Raw genomic sequence first — 19,867 nt, 5'->3', positions numbered from 1 at the left:
TTGGATGAATCAGATCACATACTCCTAAATTTTTTTTATAAAATCTCTTTTGATGTTTACTCTTAAATCTGTTATTGCGAATTACTCGCCTCATCAAGTTTCCGGTTTACAGAGTTCGCACCATGTACGTTTTATGCCAAAAGGTCGGGAAATATCACAATAACGAAACCAAAAGGTCTGGTGATATAATAAAAATTGACGTTGTATTACGTTCTTACGACAGGAACTCACTTCCTCGCATGTTTCATATATATATATATATATATATATATATATATATATATATATATATATATATATATATATATATATATATATATATATATATATATATATATATATATATATATATATATATATATATATTCTGCAGGAGCAGTCTTTCTGAATTGTTGCAAACGAGGTCGAACAAATTATGCATACTTTAAAGATTATTTTATCGAAATATTTTTTTGTGATTAAAGAAAAAAATTCCTTATACTTTAGTGCTCTCCACTACGCAGAGTCCTTTTGCTATGGTTATCACTATGTTATACGCATGTAAGTCCGCTGATCCTTGATAAGATTAGGACCATATATGTGTGGCTCCCGGAGTGCTAAGGGGCTTGCTCCTTAATCACCTGGATCGTCCAGACGTAAAATTAAGGGTGTGTGATTCCATCATTAAATTTCCCACCTTAATCGGCGCATGTTCTTTTTTGTAATCGTTTGAATACATTTCAGTCTTACAGATTATGCATGTGATAGGTATAGATACATTCTTCATTATGATATGACTCCCACACGCAGCAGTTACTTGCATCTTTCTCCTAGGTTCATCGGGCGTAAAGGAATCGGTGGGTTATCAGTGAAATTATTGATTTGGTTCCCCATGTAAACGGGAATTAATAATCCTGTTTTGGCGCGCTCTGATCTTTTTCGACGGGTTGGTAGCATTCTATGATCACCTTTGGCTCTCTCTGGGAAAATATGATTTTGTCCCTTATGAGGAAAAATTTCCTAAGGCCCTTCTTTAGATTTCAGAGCTGTAGAGTTTGTACCAGTTTTTTTTGTAAATTGAATTGTTCGTTGAGTATGTGAAACCACCAGTTGGTAAATCTTGAAGGATTAAACTACTTGTTACATGCTTGAGTATTCAGTGTCAGGCATACGTTTAAATCCTCAGTGTCTTTTCCATCTTTGACTCTATCTTCACAGTTTAAATTGTGGTAGAGGTTCTTGAAATAGTTGTCAAGGGTAAATAGCTATGAATGCCTTTTTTTTTTTTTATATCTGTTGCTTATGTTTTCTTTCTTTATTATTGGGCAGCCCTTTAGCCTAGTATCCTTCGTGCATCAAGGAGGACAATACGCTCTTCAGACTGTTGAATATTGGTGAATGTTTCTTCCTTTTCTTACCTGTCTTTGATATCTTCTAGTTTCAGCTTTCCAGATTCATGTAATTTTCCTCTTTTAAGAGGCACGTCTAGTTTTTTTCCCTCGCTCCTCTTTTTCTTTAAGACTCGTCAAGATGATGGTGTTTTGTTGTCGGTCCTATTGGTCTCCGCACATAGACTTCCCTAGACAAGAGATCATGAATCCTTTGGTGCAGAAAATTTCCAAAAGGTCGATCTGGTAGTTAAGATGCTTTTTTTTATTCTATTTTATTTTTTTTACTGCGGCATTATTAATTACCTGGCAACAAAGTGTGAGGAATGTCTCGCCTTTACAGTTACAGTAAAGCTTTGCTTGAAAATTTTGTGCCAATTGTAAAATTGGCGTTAAATCTCTTCAGTGATTTACCGTCTCGTAAATTTATCCTGTCACTACAGTTCAGTGCTAATGTGTAACCTTGTCTTCAATTCTCTTTTATTAAATAGTTTTGTGAAGGAAACTAATACACATATGAAGTTTTCCGAGTTACAGCTTCAATATGATTTCTTCATGTTTTTAAATTGTATAAAGCTTCTTGGTCCTTTGCTGTATAATTTCTCACTTACTTGTCGCTGCAGCAAGCCTGTTATTAATTTTTTTTTATATATTTCATTGGTATTTTACCAATCATTTCATGTAGGTGCATGGATATTTCGAATAATAATAATAATAATAATAATAATAATAATAATAATAATAATTTAATAATAATAATAATAATAATAATAATAATAATTTCTGTTTTTTCCAACTACACGTGACATGTACACCATAGCCTATTTACAAAAATTAGAAAACAATTATCTTCTGTTCACCAGATGATACGAAGCGTAGATGACAGGCGACCCCTGTAATGTTTGTTTTTTACAGCTGTTGCTATAGCCATTAAAAGATCTCCTTCAAAATAACAACAGTGCTTGCGAATACAGGCTCGAGTTTCGTCCAGCTGTCACTGGTGGTTTTTTTTTTGTAAGCACCTCAAAACATACTAACAATGAAAATACATTTTTTAAATTTATGAACAAGTCGATAATCATTAAAGGAAATAATAATAATAATAATAATAATAATAATAATAATAATAATAATAATAATAATTAATATTATTATTATTATTATTATTGTTGTTGTTGTTGTTGTTGTTGTTGTTGTTGTTGTTGTTATTGTTATTATTATTTCCTTTACTGGTTATCGACTTGCTCATAAATTAAAAAAATTTATTTTCATTGTTATTATGTTTTGAGGTGCTTACAAAAAAAACAAACCCACCAGTGACAGCTGGACGAAACTCTAGCCTGTATTCGCAAGCAGGTGCTTACAAAAAAACAAACCCACCAGTGACAGCTGGACGAAACTTAGCCTTTTGAAGGAAGGAGATCTTTTAGTGGCTTTAGCAACAGCTGTGCAAACAAACTTTCAGGGGTCGCCTGTCATCTACGCTTCGTATCATCTGGGGAACAGAAGATAATTGTTTTCTAATTTTTGTAAATATGCTATGGTATACGTGTCACGTGTCGTTGGTACAACAAAATTTTTTTTATAAATTTGTAAACTTACTTCGATGAATATGAAAACCTTTTAGCAGCCATCAAAACAATCCCTCTAGTGAACACCAAATCAGATGCGTATAGTGAGGGAACAAGTAAGTTTCGCGACCGGCGTAAGACCAAGCGTTGTGTCCCAGATTTTTAGTTTTCTGTAAAAGAAATCTGTTGAGATGGCTATGTGTCTGTCCGTCAGCACTTTTTCTGTCCGCCCGTAGATCTTAAAAACTACTGAGGCTTGAGGGCTGCAAATTGGTATGTTGATCATCCACCCTCCAATCATCAAACACACCAAAGTGCAGCCCTCTAGCCTCTGTAGTTTTTGTTTTATTTAAGGTAAAAGTTAGCCATGATCGTGCGTCTGGCAACGCAATAGGACAGGCCACCACCGGGCCGTGGCTGAAAGTTTCATGGGCCACGGCTCATACAGCAATATACGCTGTACAGAAAACTCGATTGCGCTAAAAAAAACTTCGGCGAATTTTTTACTTATAGCAGTTTCTAAGCGAAAAAAAAGTATCTACGTGATGAAATTATGTAATTGGTCAGCAGTTGACCAGAGGCCGATAGGCAACTGCTGACGAATTACATCAATTCATCGCATAGATATACCTATTTTTTTGTTTGGAAACCCCAAAATATTTCATATTAACATTCATTTCCAACGTACTGTTTTGACGATTCAGTATTAAGACACACTTGTTGCAGAATACTCATGGATATATTTAGCAGCTTAAATTACGGTGACATGTTAGTTTCTCCTGTTTAGTTCTTTTTCTCTTTTTACACACAAAAATATATATATATATATATATATATATATATATATATATATATATATATATATATATATATATATATATATATATATATACAAATATTACATATACATGTATATCTATATATAAAATGCACACACTATATATAATATATATATATATATATATGTATATATATATATATATATTATATATATATATATATATATATATATATATATATATATATATAAATGTATGTATTACATACATAAATGTATATACAAGTATGTGTGTATATACATGTATATATATAAATTATGAAGGTATATATATATATTATATGTGTGTGTTCCTTTGAGAGAAAGAGAGAGAGAGCGAACTGGGGCTGTTGAAAATAATGAGGCTTGAAATCATGTAGGAAAAATTTAATAATCTGTCTTTTGATGAAGAAGGGGTTTAGAAATGAGGGAAAAATCAGGCAGGGAAATAAAACTGCACGGTAAATTCGAGGATTGCTTCCTAATCTTTGGCATTATCTGTGTGTTCACGTTTTCTCCTAATTCTAAGTCTCCATTTCGTAAAAGGGCGTTCTCTCGCTTCCCTGCGGACACCCCACTCTTTTCTTTCGTCTTTTTCGTGCTTTGAACCATCCCGAGCAGAGTCACTCGTCCCATCAGTCTCGGTTAAAAAACGTATTATTGACAGACTGCCTGAACTTTTCTGTCTGTGATTGATCAATTATTTTGGCCGATGCGACACCTGGTGAGGAAAGACTAAAACGTTTTTTGAAATATAAAGATAAAAATTTCCCAGACGAACATTTTTCAAAAGGTAAATGATGAGCAAAGTTTACAGATAACAACAAGAATACGTTCTCTCTCTCTCTCTCTCTCTCTCTCTCTCTCTCTCTCTCTCTCTCTCTCTCTCTCTCTCTCTCTCTTCCTTCTTCGTCACCTTTTGTTTTCGATGTAGATTCCATTCGCGATTCTTGAGATTCTCTCTCTCTCTCTCACTTTCCCTCTTCTCCGATACTTCAGCGAGTCTGAAGACAGCCATTGTTCTTGGCCACAATAGAGTAGTTTGATTGATCACCTTCATTAATTAAAGATTATTCGACCAATTCAGTCATGAAAAGATAATCGATGTGTTTTTCAACCTCAACAATAAAACAATGTCTAAGGAGGTAAATCTCGGATGGAAATTAAAAGATTAGGTTTACTTTACTATGGAATATTAGTTAATCCGTCATTTAGAAGAAACCCGAGTCGTCAGCGGTGAACGATCTGACATTTGGCTTTCGTTCAGATGATTTAATGTTCTGTTTAGGTAAAAGCATGAATATAAACAAAGGGTGGATTTCCCCATCTGTTCTTTTCGTACTGTATCAGAAGCACTTTTGCCTCACTAGTGGCAAGATCCAGGTTCGAATCCTGGATTAAGAAACGGATATGTACACAGATCGATTGAACCCCTCGTAGTTAGTCGAATTTAATAGGTTTGCAGCGGGTGTTTGTCATGTAAAAACCAGCTACATACATCCCAGAATACAAACCAAGAATCAGGAGAACAGTTCGTTTTGAAGCCATTCCTTCCAGAGATAAAAATACTCGTACATAAAAATACACATGTTTAGAGTTTGTTGGGATGTCGGGTAGTAGGCTGGGGCCGTAAAGCTCAGTATCTCTCTTATGTGTGTGTGTGTGTGACCAGTATATCAGGAGGTAATTGTAAGTCCTGAATAGAGGCCACGTGACGGCAGAATACTAATTCTGAAGAGGCAACTACAAGCCCCTCATAATAAGGCCATATGTCAGGATTTTGTGAATGCATATGACAAAAAACCTTTAATAATTAATCAAGAAGAGAGTAATTGTGGGTGGCTAGTACTTGCAGAAGCATAAAGCATAACACTGTAGTAGCCTGCTTTGACATCCAGGTGTTCTTAGACTTTGTTTGCCTCCTGTAGCAGAAGGAAATTCCATTGCAGACTTTTAGGACTCACTGGAGCCAAAGGCGCATTCTTGTAAGGTTTCATGACAGATTCCCAATTTCTGTCTTTAGTCATGTATTTTTATTAATTTCCACTTTTGATTTTAATAACGTTTGCCTGAAAGGTTGCACTGTCATTATACATACTGTAGTTTCTTTACAAAATTGTCTTGATCATAGCTGTGAGTTAATGGCCGAAACAGCTGCTGGTATGAGGATTTGATAACTGGAGCAGGATTTTTCTTAAAGATATGAAAAGTAAAGTGGATTGAAACGTATTGCAGCGCCACACTTCCAGTGCAAATCAAGAGTCGATATCCAGCAATATAGATTAATCGATGCCTGAGCATCATCATCTCTTAATAACTGCTGTTGTTAAAATTTTATATTGATGCCATTGACAGAAATCATATATAAACTTAAATGATTTTGTCTTAGATAATCGCTGTTGTCTATAATAACAAATATGTCACAATTCAGCGAACACAAGAAATGTTGTACCCATCTCACGCCCACTAGAATACAGTTGCGACAACTTTGTTTATTCATTGATCTGTATATTTGACGAACGTCACTGTGTGAACTTGCACAAATAATGCTGACACGTCCTTTACTTTGGGACACGAACTTAAATGGTTATTCGATAATGTTTAGACTCTAGAGAGAGAGAGAGACAAAAAATATCGATTATGGTACATTTCATCAGTTCATATCAGTAAAAGTTAACTTAGATTTATTGTATTTCTTAACACATCTATTTTATGTAGGGTGGGAAAGTAAAATTTAACTAGAATGTTTTGTTTGATGCTTTTTGAAAATATACTGAAGTAAATGCCAATTCTCGTTCCCCACGTCATTATGGCGGTATTAAATGTGATGTCAGAAACGATACAAAAATCAAAATAGGCATAATTTAATCTAAGCCTAAGTCCTAAGTGCATTTTTTCATTTTTGGATTACAAATTGACACAATTTTCGACATTTTTTTTTTTTGTGCGGATCCCTGTTGGATTGGGGAAACCTAATGTCCATATCTAGCCCAGGCATACCAGAAAGAGAGAGAGAGAGAGAGAGAGAGAGAGAGAGAGAGAGAGAGAGAGAGAGAGAGAGAGAGAGAGAGAGGTGTAGTTAGCAACAGTCCCGATTCTTGAAGAGCTAGAATATTACTATAAGAGCCAGGAGAGCAGAAGGTGAGAGCTGGAAATCCTGCGTGAAGAGGGAAATGTTGCAGATTCCAACAGAATGAACGTGAGAAGCGGTGACCTGACGGTTGACCTGCTTATGAACTTCCAAGTTCATTGTACAGACTGAAGGTCAGTAACATAAGGAATGCATTATCTAAGATGACTTTTCTCTCCCTGGTCCTGGAATTTGAAGATGGTTAATAAAAAAAAAATTAAAAGTAAATCTCTGCATAGTCAATCAATATTCATTCTTAACAATCTTTGACATCCTTGAACGATTATATGTTTCACCCATTCGTTTTTAATTTATGATATCTTGTATTGGTTCGTTTGAGATGTTTCCAATTAGAGTGGTATATTCTGCTTAGAATGGGGTAGAGTAGACAGTTGCATAACTGGGACACTTTATGGCCTCTAAATCCCCTTGTTTTCCAAGTTGGGATGGTTTAGGGAACTTATACTAGACTATTGCTTTTAAAACTTTTGCGATCATATAAGCACATACTCCTTAAATTTCAAAACATCATCACGTGAAGACTGGTGTTTTACAAACAAAAGTCTAACAAAAACCACGAGAACAATTTTAAGATTATTGAAAACTTTTAATGGATTTTTATTGCGATAAGCCAGTAAGATGGGAAACCAAATCTAACCACGGCCTGCACGCTCCTCCTTCCCTCCACCAGAAAAAAAAAATTAAAAAAATGCTGGCAATCAGGAGCGATGAGTCACAGTGAGGCCCTAGAGACATTTTTAATCGAGGGACTGACGTGATCGAAGGTAACAAGACTGAATATTACTAAGATCATTTCATCGTGCATTCCAGTTTCTCTCATGAATGCAACGAGTTCGTAAACATTCCCATTTTCCTGAACGTATTATCAGAGAAAATGTATCCTTTTCGTATGAGTTCCTATTTTTGTTATTTAATTAAAGCTGTACAACTATTTCTTTACGAATCAACATGCACTTTAGTTTTGGCTAAAAAAAAAATGCAAGCCTTGCATGTAAGTCCAATTCTCTGCCTCTATCCTTACAATGAAAGGAAAAGTAGTTCTTTTCATTTTTCAGTTACCCCGTAATTAATGAATAATGATAAACTTGCTTGTAAATATATCCAGTATTTTTAATTGGTTACCCTTAGTCTCAAAGTCAATGTAACCTTATTGTCTTTAATTCCGTTTTTTATGTTTGAAAATAAGTGATCTATGAAGGAAATTTTTAGTTGCCTTCATTATTAATGAATTGCAGTGCCTTACTTATGCTTATCAGTTCCCGTTGCCACCACTGAAAAAAAGAACCTTTTCCTTAGCAATATAATCTCAAGATAAAGTAAGCCCTACGCTTATCATCAAAGAGAATGCAGCCCTTAGTTTAGGAAGTCAGGTTTGCTTTCGTTATCCTCATTATTAACAGCAATGCATCCCTTTCTTATGAAACCCTCCTTACTCCTTTTCTATAGCTACCTCTATTATGCATATCCCCCCCAACCTTTTTTTTTCACCGTAGATTGTATAACATGGCCAAGTCATGTCTTGAAGGAGTCCTGGATAATTGGGTACAAGCCCTATGCTCCTTTTGGCAATTAACCAAACAGGTTTGGTCGCGCTCTGTGACCCCCAGCTGTTAGCGCGTCCGAGATGTGAAGGACCACGGTATCATAAGCGGTTTTTTTTTTTTTTATTCATCTATTTAATTAAAACGCCGTATTCATAGTATCGCTAGATACTTGTCTGCTTATTTCACCCGTTTTGAAGGAATTTGGGTTGTTCGTTTTGTCTGGATGGCTGTGTAAGATACATCCCACTGTTGTTTTACTTACGTTTGTGTCCAATTTTGTTTGTTTCTTCCATCGTTGGTTCTTTATTAACGATTATTCAAAATATCGACGAGAAATCAAGCACACCTTCAAATTTTTCTCAAAACGTTGATGTTGATACAGCTTGTTCGTTCGTCTGTTTTATGCTGATAGTGTTTCTCAAAAATTTAATAATAGGCCGTCACTAAATTTGCCGATATATATGATCAAAATGAAAAGGTTTAATAAATTTTTAGTGCAGTTAGGTGTTTTTTAACCTCTAATGAAAATGTTAGTAACAAGGGTATCAGTAAGTTCCTGCACAGCTTATAAAGCAAATTTTTTGGGAAAATTTGTCTATGGACCAAAAGTGAAATCATCAGATTCTGAGTTGATCCAATTTTCTGTCGGGTAGGAGGAACCTTAAGCATATTTAGGTTATGATGTTTATATATTTGGATTTAGGTCAGCTGCAGGAATCTTATACTTCAGGATTTCACAGGGTATTCAGAGCAAGTCTTTGGTCTAGACCAACCATCATTCCACTCCACAAGCCTTGCATTCATCGTGCCTTCTTCAGCCTCAGGCTTATGAATCAAATTATCCACCTCATATCTCTTGTTCATGACCTCACCAAAGTGTTCTCCCTAGCGCAGAATTCTTCTGCTTCCGAAGTTACATCTGACCCATCCCTCCTCTTAACAAGTAGCATTTTATATATACATATATATATATATATATATATATATATATATATATATATATATATATATATATATATATATATATATAATATATGTGTGTGTGTGTGTGTGTGTTTGTGTGTTGCATGTGTGTGCGTGTGTGTGTCATAATTTGGGTACGAGAGGGAGACAGAAGCTGTACGAAGCAGAGCGAGAGATAGACAGGCAAACAAACAAGTACAGAGACAAAGACAAATCTAGAGAATTAATGAAAAAGAATATTCTTTTGATTTAGTACGGTGAATGGCAGGGAAGTAGAAAAATTCAAATTTAAATAATAAGTAAATAGAGAGAGAGAGAGAGAGAGAGAGAGAGAGAGAGAGAGAGAGAGAGAATTCTTCACCGTCGCTTGGCTGTATTGTACTGGCTGCAAGAGATCCTTCTGAAGTATCCCGCGACCCGTTTTGGGTTATATGTCAAGCAATTGATTTGTTGACTTACATGGAGATCAATCGTGTAATTATTTATTATTACATTCTCATCTTAAAAATGAAAGAGTATAGTCACTGATTTAATGATTACAAGGAAATGTCCTTTTTATGTTAAAAAATCGCTGTTCGTACGCAAAGTAAAAAAAAATAAGTTTCGTTGTCAGCATGTATAGTCACTGAAATAATGATTACACGGAAATGTCCTTTATATGTTACAAAAATCGCTGTTTATACGCAAAGTAAAAAAAAAAATTAGTTTCGTTGTCAGTATACGTTCATGCAAAATGTGTGAGAATTATGTTGAAATTCATTGGTACAAGTTACAATTATGAGGATAGTACAGACATTAATTCATTCTGTGAACGAAAGTAGGTGATCCTACGTGGCAAATTCTAGAAGCAAAAACTGCAAAAGAGAGACTGCGCAAGGATGTAAAAAAATCTTATATAATTTGCGATGGAATCTGAGGGTCATTCAATAAAGTATCTGATTACTGCTGAAAATAAGCTCACTGACAAATGATGTCAGCAATGTGTTTCAGTTGCTTCATTGTTTGGGTACGGACAGTTGCGCGTGTACAAATTAATCCTAAGGTTATATAGACTGGTGTCACATTTATGAAGAGAAAGAACAAAGTGAAAAATAATCTTTTGCGAAATAGAACATAAACACAAAATCCAAACATAAAACAGTATCCTTATTTACAGTTAACACATGATGTGATATAAGTTTACCAAGCGCTGTGTCTCGTCCATAAATGAAACAATAAAGATTCCTCTAAGATTACAGTTAATCTTTATTCCCCAAACACTCTGTCTAGCGTGATTGTATTGTGAGTAAACATTTTCATACCCTTCACTGCGATGTGGAATTTTTTTTCCTTTTTGAGGGGGGGGCGGCTTTTTGCTCCAAGTGTAAACCTTTTTTTGAACTGATGGCAGGGAATATGCGGTCAGAGTTTTTTTTATTTTCTTTTACTGTGTGGTAAGAGAGTGCTCTTTTTTTATGGTGAGTTGCTTCAGTGTAACCATAGAACCGGATTTTCCATAGTGAATACCCATAGAAGTTTTGTTGTTATAACTGTTATTTTTTTACTATTCATTCATATTGAGAAGTTCAGTAAGAACATTAACATGGGATAGAAACCCAGTATGTGAAGAGATGAGATAAGTAAAAGACCGGAAAGGAGTAGTAAAACCAAGATTAAAATGACTAATGAATAAAAGTGAACAAAAGAGTGCATAGATACAAGTCATTGGGAAATTAAAAAATAAATTGACATTATTCTTCCACGAAACCAGAACTAGTGTTTCAACTTTCATGACTACTGAAATGAAGCTTTTATTTCTCTTTAATCATTCCATTGTTGCTTCAGTTTCACCTTTGGATGGATAGAATAGGACCAGTTATCCGGCTGAGATTGGGAGACAGTAGTTTAGAAGGAAGGGGTTGGAGAAAATATAAAATTATACAACATAGAAATTACAGAATGGACCATACATGTTTGCTAATTTTTGGTCGTTCAATTTTTTTTTTTTTTTTTTTTTTTTTTTTTTTTGCCCCTAACGAGAACTTTTTTTTCGGTTATAGTGGCTGGAGTAAATTGAAAACTGTCACCATTTAAATTATAGCTTTGAAAGTCTCTTGGCGTTTATTGAAATAATGTTTCAGACGTGGTGAGTTACCGCATTCCCCAGTTAACCGGAGTTTTAAAGGATGTATAATGAACGATGGAGAAAAAAGCGGACTGAACCCCATAAGGAGGCTTTTAAAATCCTTAAGCAGTCGGCCAGTGCTGGTGAACATTATGAAGCCCGTAAACAGTTTCATCTGAATTGAGGAGTCTTGATTTATTAATGAATTAAAGTATAATTTTTGAGGGCTTGTATTAAAAGGCAATATTAAAATAGCATGTGTCGACCAAAGATTACGTTTTATGTAAGCATGAGTAATTCGTGAATCTTTTCGTGTTTATTGTTTTATTCTTTTCTCTTTTTATTTTTATTTTGCTGCAGGACTTATAATTGTAATGAAAATGATAGTGGTATCACGTTTTCCTTTTCAACTTACTGATTTTTATCAGGTATGTCAACGCTCAAGTATTCAAATGATAGTGTCCATACGAGCAAGTTTTCCGGCACCTTTTAGCATCAGTCTGCTAAACTTTGCACCAAGTACCCAACGTTTCTGCCACATACTATTCTGTATTAGTTCAAATGAAAAGTGTCTCAAAGTCTTTCAGGTCTGACTCTGATTTAATGATGACTCGTGAGTTCAGATTTGCATTACTAAAGAAAAAATATTAGTTGCTTTGTTCAAAGTTCGGTAGCAAGAAGATAAAAGTCCCAAACTGAGGATCTAAAAGAATAATTTATTTACCTGTTATGCACTTGATAACGGCAGGCGCCAGTTAAAGTAGTTCAGAATCTGAACTCAGTGTATTTTTAGTGAAAGTGGCGATTTTTGAGACTTTTTACTTTTATAAATATTCAAAACGTATTTATATTCGTGTGGGGCAAGCCTAAAAGGGCCTTTACCAGCCTTCTTAAATTTAAAAAAAAAATAGAAAAAAATAAAGCAGCGTCAAGACAAGTGAAGTGCTGCAAATGAGATGAAAATTGTAAGTGAATATAGATAAACCTGTAAAAACGTAATGCAAAAGTAATTGAGGATTAGAAAAAGTGAAGCCCACTTTCTAATACCGAAATAAGAAATAGATCATCAAGAGTGGGTTAAAACCAATTGCTACGTTTATGGTTCCCTTTCCATGAATAAATTTGACAAGTTTGCATTGTAGATTACATCCTTGAAATTCTTACGGTGTTCACTGAAACTTATGTCGAGTTTGACAGTCTGGATAAATAAATTCCTTTTAAATGTAGACACTAACTAAGCAAAATAAAAATTGGGTTACAACCCCGAAAGGAGCCCATGTACTCCCCTTTTTAATAGTCAATGTCCTGAAGTATTCCAGGGTCTGAGACCCATTTCAATGGCCGTAAAATCATAAAGGGAAAACTGAAGAATAAAGAATAAAAATTCCTAAGACCGAAAGCATTATTAACATTTTTGTAAACAACTGACCGCCTCAGCTAAAATAAATGGCGGGAAGTTTCTGCTGGAAGTCTTGCAGTTGTCTACGCGGTATTGTCAAGTGAGTGTATTTGTACGCAGAGAGAATAGGTTTGATTGAGATATGATTCATTAGAGCTTTGTGATTTATTCACATTTTCGATAGAGCATATTTGTATGTCGTTAGCTTTAAGACCTTTGCATTGCGACAGTACCTAGACATCCAAGCAATCCAATCATAATTAAGAATAATTAGGTGTTGAGTTTATTCAGACTAACTTTTTTTATTTTGTTATGCCAAGGTCCTGGTGTTAAGGAAATATATTGTAAATAATATCTCATGTAATTTACTTAATCAGTTTTTTACAGTTCTTTGCAGTAGAACGTTATTTTTTCAAATTATACATATTCTTAGTCACTTGATTAATTATGCATATTTTGTTTAGATTTTTAATAGTCCTGAACCTTAAAATTATGGTTCACCAGATTTTTCACCCAGATGGCTTGATTAATTTTGATTTTTCTTGTACTGCTTTACAGTTCCTAGTCATAGAAAATTACTTTTTCATAAGAATTGTAATTGTACACAGTTAAATCTGACTTTTTCATTTTTCCCAGTTTCCCCTAGTCTTGAAGAATTAAATTTCCCATACAATTTTTCATCTCGCTTTACGTGATTAATCTAACTTTTTAAAACTTTTTACATGTCATAGCCTTTGAAACTAATCTTTCTCAAGGTTCTTTTTTTTTATCTCATGTACTTGATTAAAACTAACCATTGTTTTTAATCTCCTACATGTTTTAGCCATGAAAATGTATTTTTCATTAATTTTTTTATCCAGTTTCCTGAAATATATCTGGAATTTTGTCTGTTTCTTTCAAAATGATTTTACATAAGATTTGTCATTAAAATCTGGATTTTTAAAAATTTTCTGCAGCTTTAGTACTGAAAGACCTTATTTTTAATAAAGATTTTAATATTTGTTTCATCTCATTTACTTGATTAAGTATGACCTGTCGTAGATTAAGTATGACCTGTTGTACCTTATTATAGCTCCTAGGTTTGAAGAATGTGTTTTTTTTGTAATGAGTTGACTAAATCCATTTTTTAAAATTTCCCCCTCATATAACGTTTGAAAAAACTCTGTCATGGTACATACTTTATCGAAATTCAACGTGTTTATTTTCTCTCCACAGATAACGGTGGCCTTGAAACCAGACAATGCGAATTCTATGTTTGCGTTTGCCGTCACGAACCCGCTGGAGAATATCATTCAGTTGGGGGTGGGCCTGACCCCGGCGGCAGAAGTGGGCTTCACCAACATCTCCCTCTACTACACAGATGTCGAGAGACACATGACGTCACAGACGATAGCCTCTTTCATAGTGCCGGAATTCTTGGGGACTTGGAGCAGGTATTTAAAGCTCTCTCTCTCTCTCTCTCTCTCTCTCTCTCTCTCTCTCTCTCTCTCTCTCTCTCTCTCTCTCTCTCTCTCTCTCACCACAGATATATCAGTTTACTTTATTTGTACTTGCAGCAAACTGAACATTTACCATCACTTACAGCAAACTGAACCTTTACCAGTTTATTGAATTACTGTAGAAAATTTATAACCCATTATTACCGATTCATTATTTATTGAACCGGGTGTCTTTATTATCCCACGCCCTTCCAATTACTTACTAATTAATTGGTTGAAAAGTATATATGTATCTTTTTGTAACTTCTTAATCAACTTTGGTGCCACATTTCGTTGCATTACGCATGGTGGTATTTAGTGGACTCAGACCATCACGGTCTGTGCCATACCTAACGTATAGCCTTGCTTGAGGGCAACACAAGCAAGCTTTCCATACCAGTGGAGAGTATAGCAATAATTGGTCCCTTTTTTGACGACCCGGCATATCCAATTTTTTTTTTTTTTTTAAGTTTTTGAGTTTTCCAGCTAAAGTGTTTCAGCTTTTGATACTCCGTAACATATAAAAAAATCAGCTGTCTACGTTGTCACATTTTCCAACCAAATTTCTTGAAAAGATGAGCTAATTAGAAGCTCTGAATGATATAAAAATTTTTGAAACCTATTTTCTCAGAATGGGGTATAAATGGCCTACGCCAGAAAGTCAAACTAGGGACGAATTATGCCTTTACTCAAAATAATTTTCACTTCTGTCTCTGCTAAGTTAGACAAAATATGCATCTTTCATATAAGCTTCTGAACCACGTTTCCGGATCTGCGCCAAACTGCTTACTTTGTTTTGTTATTTCTTCACAAAATTTTGGTAGTAGCTTCACTTGAGTGATTCGCTCTCCATCTCCACCAGTTATCCTTACAGCCAAGCAGTCTAGGAATATTGGGCATGGGGTAATGTCAGTGTTCTTACACATTCAAGCACAAAATATCATAGTCATTAATTAACACAAGTGCATGTGCTAGCAAATGCTTACTCGCAGAATTTCCTTGTAAACACTGATGTCCTTGTACACACATGGTACAGTTTCCCATATTCACATGTATCTCAATCTTAGCAGTCATTCTTCTGTTCGTTTTGGTCGGTGTTTCTTGTTGGAAATGTTTCTTTTTTCAAGATTCGCTCTTGTAGACACCTTTTAAGCGTTGATAAGATATTTTTCTTCGGTTAAATTATTTCTCTCGAACTCTCTCTCTCTCTCTCTCTCTCTCTCTCTCTCTAATCTCTCTCTCTTCTCTCAATATATCTCTATATATATAGTATATATATATATAAATATATAAATAAATATATATATAATATGTAATACAATATATATATATATGTGTGTGTGTGTGTGTGTACTCGGTATATATTTATATAATATATATTTCTACTTTCTGTTCTTCTGTCACTGTATTTGTCATTACACTGAAAATAAAATTTAGACTCCTGGTCTAAATACTGTACTCTCTCTCTCTCTCTCTCTCTCTCTCTCTCTCTCTCTCTCAGATTCTAAAGTACGTCTCTCACGATTTTATCCATCTGCCACTCTGTCTAGTCACTGAATCAAAACAACTTCTCCATTGCAGATTTGCATTCAGCGTAGGGGAAGATGAAATCCAGTTTTTTTACAACTGCGAGCTGTACAACAGCCTCTTGGTCAAACGAGTCCCCAAACAGTTGGTTTTTGACTCGGCGTCGACGCTCTACGTCGGGCAGGCAGGGGGCATTTTCAAAGGGGACTTTGAGGTAAGGTCAATGAACTCGTTAGATATTGTGATCATTTACTTAGTATTTCTTATGTTTTAGTCGCCTTTGTAGTTTGCGAGTTGCAGATAGCTACTGTGTTTATCAGAAAGTTAAATGTTTCAGTATGTGTATAAATGTCTCTCTGTCTCACTCTCCAAAAACGTTTGACAGTAATTATGTATATGAGAAAGTGATATGGGTTGTTTATATTTGCAAATCTCCCTCTCTCTCTCTCTCTTCAAAAAAGTTTAACAGTAATTACGTTCATATGAAAGTGATATGGTTAGTTTATAAATGTAAATTGCTCTCTCTCTCTCTCTCTCTCTCTCTCTCTCTCTCTCTCTCTCTCTCTCTCTCTCTCTCTCTCTCTCTCTCTCTCTCTCTCTCTCTGAAACTAATGTGAGAGATATGTAGACGGGAGTGACAGGTTTACTGTAAAAGTGAATATGACGAAGAGATACGTTAAGCCTTGGCTTCCATGGCAGTTTAATAGGTTTGTGTGGTGGTGCCTTGTTGGAAAAAAAAAAAAAACTTGATGTTTGCAGATGGTACGCTGGTCGTTGGTGATTCTGAATTGAAGCTTCAAAGACTGGTGTGTGTTGTAAGTGTTAATAATGAATGAATGCCTGCATTGATAGTGGAGGAATGGAAGCAGTTAGTTTATCAATGTACCCTAATTAAATGTAGTTGAATTATACAGTGGATGTAACAAAGAAGGCAGTAGGATCTCTAAGTGATATTTAGTAAAGGACAAAAGTGTCTGAAAAATGCAAAACAGAGTATGAATAACAAGAAAAAGGAGGAAATCGTTATAGTGAAATTTCTAAGTAATATTTGAGAAATAGGGAGGGTTTAAAGGGAAAACTTAGTCTGATGATGATGGGTCGAAGCAAGATAAGCATAAATGGAAGGTTAATTAGGTATTGCGTTGGTTTTTGCGTATGGAGAGGTGGGGAAAAGGTGATCTGGTGACAAGGCTATGTAATTCTGAAACCTTGTGAGGAAGAAATAGAAGGAAACCTTAAAAGTGCTGACTAGACAAAGTGGTATTGAGGAGTTGGCACAAAAGTCTATACCATCCTAAACGGTCAGTGATTGTATTGTGTGTGTGTGTGTGAGAGAGAGAGAAAGAGAGAGAGAGAGAGAGATTGAGAGAGAGAGAGTTTTTAGAGAGAGTTTAAGAGAGAGTTAAAGGATGAGAGTGTGTGTGTAGGTGTAGGGGATTGATGAGCTGTCTGTGTGAGCGTATGGAGTAAGTGGTCCTGTTCTTACAGAAATTTTCTGTGCGTGAGTTTAATCTGTAATGTAGCCGTTAAAGGATGATGTACTAAATATATATATATTTTATATATGTATATATTTACTATGTATATATATATATATATATATATATATATATATATATATATATATATGTATATATATATATATATATATATATATATATATATATATATATATATATATATATATATATAAACTGCTGCTCTCTTACTCTTTTTGAGTTCTTCCATTAAGAATCCTCTTATTTAGTCGGGGTTTGTTAAATGTGTAGGACAAAAGAGAAGCAGAGCTGAATTACATGACATGAATGGAAAGGGTTAGTGTAAGGTGGAGATTGCTTACAGAAGTTATCGTGAGACGTAAGGAGGGCAATTTGATAGGTGAATTATAGAAAAATATGAGTTAATAGAATTACGAGTGAGATGCTGTGATACAGTGGTGTGTGTGTGTGAATGAGCTCTGATTAAGGCACGCAGGGATAAGGGAAAAAGTGCAAAGGAATGGTTGTTCCATTAATAGAGGCAGCTAAGAATTATAGGATTAGAACACTACTTGCCATACCAGGGAACGTGTATAGTAGGGATGCGATACAGTAAGACAGGTGACAGAAAAACTGCTGAGGAAGAACCGTGTGGGTTTAGAGTAGAAAGAGTAAGTGTGGCATAAAGTAGGAGGAGGGTGTGTGGGTAGTTTGCTATGAAACCATTGTAAGTTTAAAAATGATGGTAAAAAACAGTGTATGTCATATGTGGACCTGATGTAGCACTGTGGAGGTTATGGTACGGAAGGTAAGTTGTTCAGGGCGGTGAAGAGTGTTGTTGAGAGTGATGAAAAGTTTCTTTATAGTGGAATTGAAGCTTTTATTAGAATAGACGAGAGAATGAATGATTTGGTGTGAAAGTGGGGTTGACAAAGAGGTTTGTTTTTTCTCCGTGATTGTTCGGTATCCTTATGGATGGAGTAATTCAGAAAGTCATAGAAACGACCGTAAATTTAGATTTGTAATTGTATAGTAAAAAGGTCGCAAATGAAGTGGTGAATTATTGATGTCTGCTGCAGATAGCGTTATTGACTGGGGAGTGAGGCTGCGGAAACCAGTAAAAGAATTTGAAGTACTTTGTCGAAGGAGTAAATTGCAATTAAATTGAAATAAAAGTAAGCTTCAGGTGGTAAAACGATCGAAACCAGTAATTCGGAACTGTGAATGTTTATATCAGTATTCAAAGAATGGAACTGCTATGATCCATATGAGTGAATGGAATGGATGAAGGTAGGATGAAAGAAGAGGCAAATCACAGAGTAGCTGAAGCAACGAAGGAGGAGGGTTCGTGCAATAGCTTCGGTAGAGACATGATTTCTCTTTCTCAGCTAATGTGGACTGTATGAAGGAATTATTGAGCCAACTCGTCTTTATAGAAACACATTATGGACATTTATTATGGTAGTATGGAAATATTGAGATGAACTGGTTGAGTATTAAATGTGGCTTAAGAAGAATAAACATGGTGAGAAATATGGAGAAAAAAATGTAGTGCTAAAAATATCAGCATAAGTGAAAGGATAAATCAGTGTTTAAGGATGGTTTGGTCATGTGGAAAGAATGGATGATGCTAGTTGGGTGAAAAGTGTGTGTTATTCGTAATTGTCGGGAAGGAGAAGAGGAAGACCTAGAAAGTGAGGGTGTTGAAGAAATATTGAGTAGGAAGAGCCATAATATCGCGTAAATTGCTATTGTGTGCAACATATAGGATTTAATGGTGCAGTATGTGTATGGCTGCAGAGCTCCTAATTAAGTTGTGAAATGGTAATTTTGTCGAAATTTTTTGCAGTTTGGTAAAGTATTGTGACAGGGACTGTTGTCTTGTATTTTCTTTAGTCATCCCCTTCTAGCAAAAGTGGCTTAATGTTAAGCACACACACACACACACACACACACACACACACACACACACACACACACACACACACACACACACACACACACACACACACACACACACACACACACACACACACACACACACATACGTGTGTGTGTGTGAGAGAGCGCGTTCGTCCTTGGTTTAATATTGCCTGTATAAACGCATGATTTAGGTATCGTCTTGAAGAAAAATTATAGTTATTATCAGAAGCTTAGAACACTTAAGAAAACATCATATACTGCATATATATATGTACAATATTTTTGGTGCTGCAGATGGTAACCATGTGTATGTATGTATGTATGTATGTATTTTGGCCGTTCGCTTATCTGAAATTGATGTCCCTCTGCTACAAAATTATCTCAGATAAATGTACTTGTCCTTCTTGCAGTTTCAAGGACAAACTGCATCATTCTAAAAGCTCATGATAATAGAAGACTTGGGTCACACTTTCATGCTAGTATATTCAAATGACATATTACCTCTGGTATGTCGAGCTAATGGCCACTTTTTGACTTGCTAATTC

At 35.1% G+C, this 19,867-nt stretch overlaps 1 protein-coding gene across 9 annotated transcripts in view; it reads left to right on the top strand.

Moving 5' to 3' along the window:
* Mp (Multiplexin) overlaps positions 1 to 19,867 on the top strand; it is a 657,865-nt gene that overhangs the window by 340,930 nt on the left and 297,068 nt on the right. For all 9 annotated transcript variants that reach the window (XM_067131161.1, XM_067131168.1, XM_067131166.1 and 6 more), the window contains 2 exons: positions 14,132 to 14,349; positions 15,976 to 16,135. In XM_067131161.1, coding sequence (XP_066987262.1) covers positions 14,132 to 14,349; positions 15,976 to 16,135 — 378 coding nt within the window. The remainder of the gene's footprint in view (positions 1 to 14,131; positions 14,350 to 15,975; positions 16,136 to 19,867) is intronic.

This window comes from Macrobrachium rosenbergii, chromosome 29 (genome assembly GCF_040412425.1).
Source record: "Macrobrachium rosenbergii isolate ZJJX-2024 chromosome 29, ASM4041242v1, whole genome shotgun sequence".
Taxonomy (NCBI): Eukaryota; Metazoa; Arthropoda; class Malacostraca; order Decapoda; family Palaemonidae; genus Macrobrachium; species Macrobrachium rosenbergii.
Note: the sequence above shows the minus strand (reverse complement) of the source record. Positions and strands in the feature narration are given on the sequence as shown.